This window comes from Pieris brassicae, chromosome 6 (genome assembly GCF_905147105.1).
Source record: "Pieris brassicae chromosome 6, ilPieBrab1.1, whole genome shotgun sequence".
Lineage (NCBI taxonomy): Eukaryota > Metazoa > Arthropoda > Insecta > Lepidoptera > Pieridae > Pieris > Pieris brassicae.
In genome coordinates, this window is record NC_059670.1 from 11,635,919 (window position 1) to 11,649,825 (window position 13,907).

General features: G+C 36.6%; 1 protein-coding gene across 1 annotated transcript in view; it reads left to right on the forward strand.

Moving 5' to 3' along the window:
* LOC123711397 (myelin transcription factor 1-like protein) overlaps positions 1–13,907 on the forward strand; it is a 149,530-nt gene that overhangs the window by 126,283 nt on the left and 9,340 nt on the right. The window contains exons 5-7 of the mRNA XM_045663968.1: positions 3,173–3,234; positions 12,501–13,197; positions 13,303–13,522. Of these exons, the coding sequence (XP_045519924.1) occupies positions 3,173–3,234; positions 12,501–13,197; positions 13,303–13,522 (979 nt within the window). The remainder of the gene's footprint in view (positions 1–3,172; positions 3,235–12,500; positions 13,198–13,302; positions 13,523–13,907) is intronic.

The window sequence follows — 13,907 nt, forward strand, 5'->3', positions numbered from 1 at the left end:
GCAAATGTCTGTACCTTAACGCAAGAGCGACATGGCAGTTCTTTATTATTCATGGGACGATCTCGGCAGAGTGTTTTATATGAGCGACGATCGAGTATCAATTTATACAGGCTTTCCCTGGGCCAACATTGTTTCAGGGGTTTTTTGTTAGTGCGAAATCATTATGTAAATTTGACTAGTAACTTACGCTTCACTTGCGAAGATGGCTTCGTCTTTGTTTAACCGACTTTATATAATGCAAGTTCATTTATTTGATTTGATTCTTTTAAAATTGTTTCAATTGTACAAATTAATATATGAAACTGCAATACAATGCTCTTTACTTCCTGTCATAAATGATGAAGTAAACCAGCTCATGCTACGACATCGTTACAATTACCAAAAATATATGTTTGAACATTATAAATATGTTTGCAAACGAGGCCCATAAATAAAAGATAGAAACCTAAATGTCACACTAAAATCTTAGGATAGGAATATTGCAGACAGCTTTTAAGAACAGTAATTGAAGAACAAGTTTTGAATGCTAATCTCAGAGCCTTTTCACTTCAGCTCATTTTGTTGGGGCGAGACAGTGAGCTTTAATTTCTGAGGCCTTCATTTTTATGACAGTGTTTACTTATATCAAAAGTAGATACTAGATAGTTTACGAGTGTTTATTAAATATATGATATAAATGAATCATATGTAATGAAAAAAAGGTACCCCATTTATACTGCAGATATATGTATTCTCATAACATTAGAAAAAACTACTACAAGAATATTGCATGTAAAAACAGTAGTGCTAAAAGTATCATTGACAATGCAATAACATAACACGGTTGTATTCACTTTACGTTGTTTTTGTAATACTTTGTTCACATTTGAAGAAGATTAATTACGTATGAGTAATACTGGTGACATTGTGATTTTCACGTACGAAATGAACATTCATTTGGTGTATGTATAGAGTTGAACAACAAGGGCTGTTAATTTAAATTTACTATCTTAGCGCTAGAGTAATGAACGGGAAGATGATTGTTATAATGGGATTGTAGATTTTGCGTCGTTTTGAAATATATAATAGTGCTTCTCGACGGTGCCTTTAATGCGTGTAATTTAAACATAACATTTTAAGTTTCTATACACTATTACTGTTTTATTTTCCAGACATGTTTCCAACATACTAATTTATAAAATAAATTAATATTAACATAAGTAAAGCAGTGGTGCTAAAAACTTTTTAGGTCTGGGCCTCAAATATCTAGATCTGTTTCGTCATCATTTGTCTTATAGGCAAGTAGGTAATCAGCCCCTGTGTCTGACACTCGCCGTCGTGTTGGGTCTAAGGCCAGCCGGTTTTCTTAAGATATTTTTCTTCGCCGTTCGAGCGAATGTTAAATGCGCGCATGGGGTGAAAGTCCATTGGTACACAGCCGGGGATCGAACCTACAGCCTCAGGAATGGGAGTCGCACGCAGAAGCCACTAGGCCAACACTGCTAAATAGAATAGTAATCTAGTAATCTTGGGCATCAATAGCTAATATCGTTATTTTCGCTATATGAAGTACACGCGTACTATTCTCGTAGCAGTGATATGCCATTAGGCAACTATACAAAAAGCAATTTTAAATTATATATGTACGCATTTTGGCAATATCTTGTTAAAGTTTAAAGTTTGGAGGGTTTTATTTTAGTAAGGTAAATAAAAGACACAGAGCACCATGTCTATAATTCTTGACTGTAGTTCAATATTTATAATTCATTAAGGCATTCGTAAAAAATCTGAGTACCTCGTAGTGTTCCCTTTAATAATGTAAATTCTAATAACACATGCACTATAAGACGGTGGCAATTTTTAATTAGAACGTCTGAGAATCTGTCTGGAGTCGCTTTGCGGCAGGCAGGTGACAACGGAGGCGTCGCGAGCGGTTAAGTGTGGCATTTTACGGCTTTTATGCATATTTGATGGCACCCACCATAATCTCTGCGGCAAGGGGGAGCTACGTACGAACGAATTGTATGGAGACCGAGCTTTTGCCACAGACTAAACACACGCAAGAATTATAATTGTGATGCGTACTCGTTGTTGATTAGGTTTGACTTGAGTCGACTACATTCAAGAATAGCTTTTTCTGACTGCTGTGGTAAATTAATATATATTAATACGACTCAAAACAAATCAACATATACCTTCTCTAAAAATATATACCATAAAGAAAATCTTTTGATTTCAAACCAAATACTAAACAAATAGTAATTACAAATAAATTATTATCAACAGGATTCATGTTATACAACTTAAAGGTAAAGCTGCGTTTTAATAATCCGTTATTTAGAGCCAAAGCCGATAAATTGGAAAATAATTACAGGGTTTAGGCCAGTGCTAAGAGCACCGTATCAATTACTTGCTTGGTTGTAAGCAAATAGGAATTATATGCTTAATATTAAAATCAAATTTAGGGAATACCCTTTTAAATCTAAACATTGTCACAATCTCACAGTACTATGTTTAGGGCGGTAGGGATAACAAAAGTGCCCTATTTTTTTATATTTAACCAAGGTGTCTTGTCCTTCTCGCCTCCCCTTTCCATACCTTTAAATGATTCTTCTCCTGCGCTCTCTCTCATTCTGCAGACTCCTTCTGAAGCATTACTTGCTCACAAAACATCGCATTCCAAGCCTTGACATAGCATTTTCAAAATGACACGAGACAGAGCGTGCATGCTTCGTACCACCGAAGTGAGCTCATGGCGGAACCATAACCATCCATATGCTGTGCCGTGTGTTAATTCACCCCACAACGAAGAGACATTGCCATATGAAACAGAGAACAACATTAATACAACTTTTATAAATTGAAGTTAATCAGTTATCATTTGAATTATAGATAAAAGGAATCTTCTATATGACATAATACAATGTATTCAATTTATGAAATATTTAGATAACTTGCTGACCGTATCCATTTAAAATTCGTGTCAATTAAAATCACATTTGCTTCGAAAACACGTAACACCCTAATTTCATACATAATGCTTAGCTCTATTTCAGTCACAATAAATGGTTTTTGATGAAATGTTTGATAAAATATCATGTAAATTGTAGAAAATTATTCGGAATATTAACTGAACAGCTTGAAAAACGCTTTAGGTAAAACCGTTTTTTTTAAACGAATTTTTTTGTTTCAGAATAAAGAAGAGCCTGTGGTGATACACAAACTTTTCCGACCTGCCACCTCAACGTCGTCCACGTAAGAGATACAATATTAATATTGTAGTTAAGAAGTACAACATCAAATAATGCACAGAAAGGACAGAAACACAGAGTTCAGACCAATTATATTTAGAATAAGCTGCAAATATTAAATGAGCACATGGTATATATTTATCATACATAAATATGTGCGAGGGAGCGTGATCCCGACTAGCGGTAATTATTGCTTGACTTATTGCCAAACGAAGATAACATATAAATCGCGGCAAAATTATAATGACCTCTAAAAGGCCTGTCTCGTATGCCACTAACATCTTCTTACACAAACATAAAGGGTAACGGGGGAGGTCACGTTACGGTGGAAAGTGTTTAGCTGGAAGGCTCGCTATCTCTACTCTTGACTGCTAAATCGTGACTTCTCGAAAGAGATTTTGGTAATTACACTGATTACGAAAGAGATTCGTGCTTAACTTTCGATAGCCCGAAGCTAACTAAAAAATATTGTAAAGCATATAAAATAAATTATTTAAATTAAAAAGCTATAAATGATGCTGATAAAAGTATAAATAATTGTGTATCAAAAATTTATCAAGATAGTCCTTGATCTATTAGTTCCTCTATCTTTAATAAATCTCAACACAAAATCGTTACATTATTTATCGAATTACCTAATTGATGATTCAGGTAAATTACGAAACTTTTACAAACACTATTTTATCCAAATGCAGAACATCTGTACTGTGTGTAGGTACTGTTTAGCTTTAATTAGTAATTATGCTGCATTGGAATCACGAAGCTAATCATGAAATAACTCAAGGACTATGCGGTAAGTCTGCAGTCCTCGTTGCAGTGAGCCGTACGGCGGAACCTATTGTGATTTATCTTACCTTGCTAGCTCCAATTACTAACCTTAATTTATAGATAAATACTTTTATTAGCATATACCGTAATATACTCTTATTATAGTATATATCTTATGCTACAATAAATATACACTTATGTTTTTGATGACTGCTTCGTTGGTAATCTTTTTGCATGGCGAGAGAGGATTCTTTAGTGTCACTATTTGTCTTAGATGATACGAACATGCGGAAGCCGCGGTAATGTCTATATATCTTAACTAGGGAAGATAGATTAGATCTTAAGGAAAAATTTGTTAAACCTAAAACCACTGACTGCTGAAAAACAACTGACGCTTCACTACTGACAGCCGAAACTATATCGGTAATTTTGAGAGCCGAAACTTAGCGGGGAGTATAACTGCGGTATTTTAAAATTGTATTGAATTTTTATGTAAAAATACAACTCATATGTATCAGAGAATAATATTCTCCAATTAGGTCTAAAAATAAAGCCATAGTTTAAAAAAAATACGTTTACTATTATCATTTTTTATGTAATAGGAAGGAAACATTCAAATTGCCAGAAAGCTCGCAAGTGTGTTGGCGGCCTTTTAATAATTGATACGCTCTTTTCTTCACAAACCCTAAGTCGATTTGTTCGAAAAACTTTAGAGGGCAGGTTCCACATAGCGGTGATGCGCGGCGAATTTCGTACACTACGTATTATTCTTGAAATAAAACTGTTTAAGAAGTTCTTTTAAAAAAAGGTGTTCACACATGAACTTGCAGTGTGAATGTGTGCATCCCGCATTCCACCTTATCTAGGGAGTTCTAAAATCTGGAATTTTTGGTACTGTCTTATAATACAGTGAAAGTTTCTCTTACTTATTCCGAAGTTTCGAACATTTTTATGATTAAACTCTTACACGGTCAAGAATCTTAAAAGTTAGTTAGCCTAAAGCGAACAAAGTGAATTAAGATACTTAACCTTGTTCCGAAGTTTCGATCCAATAAAACAAAGTTCCCGACAAACGAATGCACTAAAGTCACCGCAAACTGATCCAATCGTAATATCCAGACATCGAAAGTTAGTATGCATTGACTTTGAAAAGTTGTCCAAAACTAAGTTGGGTTATGTTTATGAAACTATTCGGATCCGGTTGTGTGCCGATATACATGCAAGAACTCGCGCCCAACTCTAGGCATAGTTCGCTAAGTGGAACAGCTGTAAAACAAAGTAGCGAAGGGTCTAGGAACTCGGTGTGTACGTCGCGTCGGCAACTATTCCCGCCGAACACGTGTCTTCGGGAGGAGCCCATCGCTACTTCGCAACTTTGACAGTTTAATTCGGGAAGCACGGTCGACGACCGCGGCCGATCCGTAAATAAGTTAAACTAGGTTCGACAAAGTATTGCAGAGGCTGATAACGAACCGTCCACACCCTCCCGCCTCGCGCGCCGCGTGTAGATAAACTTTTAAAATGACTTTGGAAGCTTTTGAGCTTTTAATCGGTAAAGTTGTACAGACAGACAGTTCGGGCACAATCCTTGAACCGCTTGCGCCGGCGACGGCGGCCGCAAAACTTTGTTTTACAGGACTACTTTTCTTGTTTCAAGGTTGAACTCTTAAAACAAACTCCAGTTCGACGGAGTTCGTGAACTCGGGCGCCAACAATTTACAAATTTCTCTCTTTCATAACAACTAACTGCCGCTCGGCGCGCGAAAGTTGTCCTGCGTAGATCTTAATCGCATTGTCTGTTGCGCTAGAGATGAAACAGCTGATCGTGACGTCACTCCCGTCGAGTCCAATAATCGCTTTTTACATTACCAACCATAAACGCATTCGACGATGTATAAGTTAATACTTAAAGCAATAAAACTTGTCTCATCGGGGCCCTCCCGTTAGACGCATTTGTTTTTTCGTAATAAAAATGTAACCAGGCGATAACGGAACGCGTTAAAACGATCGAGAATCAGCGACGCGCCCTCCGATGCCGCTCATTCAATTTATCTAAGTGACACTGATAGCGTAACTGCGGTCGAAAAAACTCGTCTGCCAAATTTGATGGAGCGCCATTGACCGGAGGCGACTTTTTTCAGTTCTCACTTCAACTGCCGAGGGCCGTCGAAGTGACGAGAAAAAACTGTGATTGGCTTTTAATAAAAACGTAGGCCCTTCATTACACCGTGCGAACGGCTCGAGAGCTTTTTAATGCCGATCCGCCAGTTGAGATTAATCGACGACTTCTACTTTACGCAGAGTTAGTGCTGGTGCCGAGCTAAATAAATGACGTGGGATTGCGACATTTATGTATAAAACATTAGGCTAGATGCAGGTACATATATTGTATTGCGCGTAAATTTTACGTAACTAGAAATAAATAGGTTGCGGGTGTGTGGGGCGGGGCCGATGGGCGAGGCGTGCGCGCGCATGCCTCCCTCCTCCGGCCTCCGGCGTCCGCACTCGGCCTCCGCATAGTCCGCGAATCGCGCTGCGACCGCCACCTGTCTCCCGACCATCGCTCCGGCCGCGGCTCACGCACCGCGGACAAACTTTCACGCTTTTAGGAACTCGCGTAGTGCTGTGATTAGTGCTAGTTAACAACTTTAACTGTGCGTTATGTTAGTGATTCGCTTTGTTTAGTGATGTCGGCCCTTGTCCGACCCGTTTGGTAAGTCATTACGATAAGCGCCGAGTTGATTTTGCGATCGTATAAAACCGATTTTACGGTTCCGGTTTTTTCAGCCAATGCTCTTGTCGGATTGCACTGAAGAGTGAAGTGTAACCAAAAAATAATCGTTCACGCACAAATCCCACGCTAATAAACCATTTCACGAAATGCTTTCATACACTTTTGGTGGAGAAAGCGATAGAATGTTACGAATAATTTAATAATTACATTTCTGAAGCAGGTTTGTAGGAGGTTCTAATTAGTTATTCCGTTCGCGGTTGACATACACGTTAATTGAATCGAATGCGCGAATCGTCACATAATGGCGACATTTACGAAAACTGAGGGAATACTTAATATGGACCGATTAACCGTAGATTAATCTACGACGCGGTTAATTTATTTTAACCAATGGTTGCCTTCTTAACATCGTTTAATCTGATTTACTAAGTTGAAATTATTATCAGAAAACGTCATTTACGTTCAATTTATGTCATTTTCATCAGCAACCATCATGAACAAAATAATTAATTTTTATTTTTAATCATTAATGTGTATTTTTCTTCACATTAAACAAAACCATCTTCATATAATTCAAAGATGATCTAATGCTGACAGGTGTTAGTAAACTCTTCAGAAGTCTCCTATATGTGTAAAAGAAGAACATTATAAAATAAAAACATATTGTGCTTTATTTCATTATATAAAATATATGTATATCTAAATCAAATATTAAATAAACACAATGTATACGAATTCTCTCGAGAATAAAGTCATATAATAGGCAAAAATACTTAAATTAAATGTTAATTGTTTTGTGACAAATAATTGCCAAAAACTGTATCTTTTAGTTTACCGTAAGTTTAATAAATTTAAGCTTTTAAGAATCAGTCAGAAAGGCAGTTTTGAATTCCTTGATTGTTTAACTTATACAATATAACGATAATAGTAATAACGAGTATTAAAAAAATAAGAAATTCAATTGGAAATTATGCACAAATATTCGGTGACAAAGGTAGTAGTCAAAAAGGATTTAAGCAAACTAATGAAACAACGTAATATAATAATCCTTAGGAAACGTAAAAACGTGTATTGTTTTTCTTCAAAGAATGATTCCGTTGATGAAACAATAATTAAACGACTCGAAAGAGAAGTGTTAAATTTTATGTTATTACGGTTTACGGAGCGTACATAACGTTTAATTCAGGTAGGGTTGTCGGTCGCTAAACGGATTTCACGTGTGTCGCCTCGGGCCGATCGAGATAAAGGCCTCAAATTGTTTCCACTGAAGCCACTGGAGCTATCTGATGGGCAACCTTCCGACTAATTGTCATTTGCTTGTTGATCGTGAAACAGAAACAGACATTACAGGCTTCACATTACGCACACGTTGTTTAAGAACTAATATACATACACAACGAATGCTTTAAAGAAACCGGATAACTTTAAACTTTGGGTGATAAAGTTTTAAGAAAAATACAAAACAAGTAGAATGTGTGCGGAGGGGCGAACGCTGAGCAATACTATGACCCTCGCTACAAGTGCACGTAGGGAAGGTATCCGTAGGGTTCTGCAAAATCCTTATCGGTGTAATGTAATATAACTGTACATTAATTAAGTTTTAGCAAAGGAAAAAAAACAATTTAATGTGGTATTTTCGTATAAAAATATAAAAATAAATTTAAAAAAAACTTGTTAAATTACGTTGGGCAGTGTTATTGTATTTTATTGATCCATTATATGCAATCATATGTTTTTATTCATGTTGAATTAGTTAAAAATATGCTTAACGAATTTAACATTTTTTATGAAATAAAAAGAACACATAATATTAGAGTCAGCCCTATACACCCCAATACCAATGCAAGGGAAAGGGCTCGCAGGAGTGCGGACTAGTGCACCGCTCGATACCATTACCCCACTTATTCAAACTCAGTTAAACTATTGCGATATTGATTTTCACAATCATATGATTCTTTTGTCTAAATTACTTTAATACGACTTAACTACGTAACTTTAGCTTTACTGCTATTTACGTTATATGTAATATATTGCAATGTAGGTAACAGTATATCTGTAAAGATATGTTTATTAAAAAAATCGACTCACCTTGCATGGCTATATTATTTGGTCTACTATATATTGGCAATACAATAAAATATTTCAGTCTGTGGCGGAATGTATTAAGTTATAATTTATTAGAAAAAACAAGTTATACAACAATATTACTATTTACTTTCAACTGACTTTGAAACTCTCGAAGGATTATCTGGTATTTTTAAATAAATAAATTGTGCATATTTGTTGCCAGATGCCACAATTAATGTGGATAATTCTGCTTCGATTGTGATGTGCTAAGGAAATTAAAGAATATGAGAAAAATATGAGATGCTATACTGTTTCTTTTATAACAACAATTATTTCAATTAGGCCTGTTAAAAAGGCACTTTTGAAAGTACGTTCCTTTCGGTCACGCAGAAATAATTATCTCTCTTTGCTGTGTTCGCGTAAAACATTAGGATAAATGAAATAAGGTTATCTATCCATTTAAGACCAGAAATGGGTAAATAGATATATTTTTTTATTATGTTAAATAAATTGTATTTAGAAATTAAAATTAGACGATCATAATTTTAAGAACCCACCAAAAAGCTTCTATAGGCAAGATTGCGTCGCACCCTCGCACGTCCTTGTAAATATGTCAACAAAAACAATGTTTTACATATATTATTTGGATCGAAAACAGTCTCCAATTAAATTAAATTCCAAGTCAGTGTGAGGATTAGATGGAAGACATATAAATTACAATCTTCCAATCGGTGAATGATATTTTGTGTCACGTCACTGACGTATGAATTATCTATGACGCTTTTTTTGTAAGTTTTTCTAAACTCAACACATAGGTATCCTATTAATGAGTTTATGTCAGATTAGTGTCGCCACTATTTAACTAACGCCTTGCCATTTAAATTTATAAATATATTACTCAGTGATGAATTGCTCCAGCAGTTTTTGAATGTATTAAGTAAACATACAAACAAATCTTTAACATATATCTTTAGTGTCTACGTACTTTGTGATCTTTTTAATTTATTATAACGCAATTAATTATTATTCGCATATGCCTTATTCTTATATTTAGAAATGGTTTTGATATTTTCTATTTTATTAAACGATTTTAAAGGCGATATAAATTATTAAAATATTAAGTTTAGTTATGCCGATAAGGCCTTTTTTCGAGGCATTTTTAATGAGTTTGTGTTTAATTAATGGATATAGTTAAACTGTGATACGGGCATAGACGTACTATACAATAGATAAAAAATAGTCTACAATCAAAAAACAAATTTTAATGCATATTCGATCTAGTCAGAAAATTATGTAATTGCACCCAAGTATTATTATTTTATTTTGAAATTGAAAAGTTTGAGACAAATTCTCATGGGCCAGGGAATATTACTTGTCTCTGACAGGTCCTGACTCATGTGAACCGTAAAAGTTTGCAAAAATCATGTTTAACGGAATGTTCCTCTTCGTAAGAGCCAGGATAAAGTCTGCGAAAGAGTCTCTGGCAGGTTGACTGACTTTTGAACGGGTTGTTTTTTTATTAACATTATATGTATTTAATTTTGAACAATTTTTCATCATTTAATTTCAATGATGATGATGATATCAGGAGATAAAACAGTTTTTAAGATACTTTAAACCATTTCTAATGCTAGTCTTAGGGAGTCGCGGGTGGAATTCATGCATATGAAGCAGTCATATGTATAAATGTAGTTGCAATACATATCACATGAATAGTATAAAGTAAAATCTTATAATAATAATATATTTACGCAAGCAAATATAAGCAGTCCCAAAGATGTGTCGAAATAATGTTGAACAAACTTTGACGTAACAACTTCTGAGTGATAAAAATAGAGAAACCCTAAAAATGGTTAACAATTAAAAAAGTTACGACTTTGGTCAACGTGTTTGTCGGTCTTCATTGCTTAAGATTTTTGCCAACAACGAACCTTTATTTAGAAAAACCAATTGCCCAATACAATGATGACGAATTTGGACGCTTTTGGTGGTTTCCTTTATTCGAGACCGTGTATAAGTACCTAGTATACTATTTTTACTTATACACGCAATAAAACATGTCCACTCGAAATCCAGAGGCTGTTACTCGCTATAAATTCAACTTATGAAGTCCGTTTATACTGTAAACTCTGTTTGGGGATTGAAGTAAATTGGAAGCGTATTTATCTCCGGGCGGGAGTCGATTTAAAAGCGAAATCACGCAAGCACACGATGCCATTATCGCGGCCTCACGATCCACAGGCCGCGGCAACTCTATGAATCTAATCCAGAGGATTTAGCCACTGATTTACAGTCGAGCCGAGCCGACGAGGGCGCGAGTGCTCCAAAGAAAAGTGATAATGTCTTAATCCTACCACACTCGAGCTTCTCCCTCCAATTTTATGGTCGCGCGCCCAGACGGCACATTTTGATTTATGATTTCAATAATTAAGAATCCTAAGGTGCAATTTGAATTTAAGACGCGATCTGGGGACCCGTGGGAGGTCGCGTGTTTGTTATTGCCGAGGGCGGGAAAGGGTCGCTCACTTTTCATTTTCGATGGCATTATGGAGTTTGAAGAATTACTCTAAATTATTGGCATTCTTAACACTTTCAATAAAAGATACAATCTGAATTATAAATTTGGACGCTTTTGGTGGTTTCCTTTATTCAAGAAGCGCCTTAAAAGGCATTAGTGCGACAACACACGATATCATCACAGAGCCCCACACGTAGCGTCTTAGCGTAATCCAAACGCGTTCCGCAATATAGCGCAGCGGAACTTATATCGTGCCGTAATCTCCAGGCATTACAATTAACGCGGCCCCGAGATAACCCGCCACTCGCCACCCGTTGATAAAGGTCGCTACGACTAGTTTAAACTGGTTAAACCACCCTCGGAGTTTATCTAATTACTCTAAGGGAACACACGAGCGCTTTTCGCAAACGCACAGTCGCACGTTACAACCCTTTAGGGCCATTGGAATACTGGCCACGTCTCGTGTAATCTCGGCTTACATCGGTACAGCCTTCGGGGTGCTCACGTAACTACATATTCACACCACTATCGGAATATATATTGGCCATTCTCTCAAGCTCACTTACACTTATTTATTTATGCCGAGAAACCAACTACTGACGAATCAGCCTTAATATCATTTATATCAAATCTCCTTCACATTTTCTTTATGTCAAGTTAAAACTAATGACAATACGAATTCATAATTTACGTCATTACAAGCGCAACACAAAAACTTTTAGAAAACTTTTTCAATGCGATTTTTTTTATTTGGTTAGTTAATTACTTAGTACGTTTTTATTCTATACGAAGTCATAAATATTGTAATAGATAAATAAAATTTGTATTTTTCATTTAGGTATTCGGGAATCGACTAAATTATGCCATTGTCGACGTTGACACTATTTCCTTAGAGATAAAACTTTTGTTGCAAGTTCTTCTTTTTAATCCTAATTCGAAAAATAATTGGTCTGAAAGCTCTTGAGTGAAATGGTTTTTACGTGGGAACGATTTTTGTGCAAATAAATAACGACCGAGTGAATTTAATGTGATACGTCGATTGGAAACACCGAGAATCATTTCCGCGTAAAAATTCTGATTGTGGATGGAAAATCGATACGCAAGTACGTTTTTAATTTTACCATTTATATCTCTCTTTGCTTTTCCTTTTTTGGCTAAGTAATAATGACGATATTTGTTACAGGACGTCGCCGATGAATACGTTCTCATCGTTGCCGCAAATAAACAAAAGAAGATTTGATTTTGGGGTAGATGTAGAAGCCTTTAGAATTATTGACAGACAACATAACCAAGGCAGCGTCGAAGAATCGATGGATGAAGAAACGGGGAGTAAAAGACGACGGCGACTTCTCGATGATGAGAGACGGGATGAATCTGACCAGCGTTGTCTAGTCTATACACATAATCTTCACCAGCCCATAGAAGAAAACAATCTTCTTCCTAGGACGCCTTCAGCTTTAAATTCTTTACCCAGTTGGTCTCGCGATGAAAATTCTATTCAAAGCGAAGACAACGAAGATAACAACGACTTCGATACTTTGTTCCTTGACAAGCGATCCGATAAAATGTTACCGTCATCACCGTCACAATCTTCAGATACTACGGATGGCACACAGAGAAGTTTCGATTTGAACAACCAAATCGGCGAACAAGAGGCTAATGATAATGACAACGTCGGCTCCAGTAATGTCGTCATAGAGAAAATAGAACCTGACAGTAACGATGACGGTCTAAGGGATAATAAAATATGTAATAATTACGATGAAAACAACTTTGATGATCTCGCTGATTCTTCTTCTAATGAACTTGAAATCGACATGTCCGACAGAATCGATGATAGATACGATGACGAAAGGGAAGCTAAATCTAAACGGAAAGAGGTTATGTCTGTCAATAAGCAGACGCTTTACAACGTTTACAAAGCAGCCACGGCTGCCTTGCCGTATTCAACACAGTCTGCATTTAAGCCTCCCGCAGAGGTGAAGCATAAAATTCCTACGACGTCTTTTCCGAGTGAGCCGTTCGGCGGATACTCTAATGATCACGAGAAGAATTCGAAAGTTTCAAAACAATACACGATCTTACAACCGGCCGGGTTAGGCTCCCGCGCCGCCACAGCGCTGCACGAGGCTCGGACCGTGCCATCGGCGCAGCCCACGCGCGATTCACGCCCGCTTAATGCACTCTCTCCGCCGGCCTCCAGAGGTACTTCCGCGTCAACCATTACCAAACTTCATAACGACAGAACTTTACGGAGAACTTTGTTTCAAAGTCACTTTGCTCATAGACTCAGCAGTTCAACGTTCGCAGCCGGTTAATAGAATGTTATAGTTTATTGAAATAAATAATTACATTTTACGGCTAAGCTTACTACTTTATCTATCGTCTAATGTAGTTCGGGTGTAATCACATTAGAGCCCGACCTATGTGGACGTCGTGGAAAATGTATATAAAGATTTGCGTCGTAAAATGAGTTTACGTCATGCAATAAAAACGGGTCAGAGTAATGGGCGGGGCGTGAGCGTCCCGCCCCACTTTACGAGAAAGAAAAAACCTCAGTCGGACCGCGCAGTCGCCTGGCGTTCTTTAT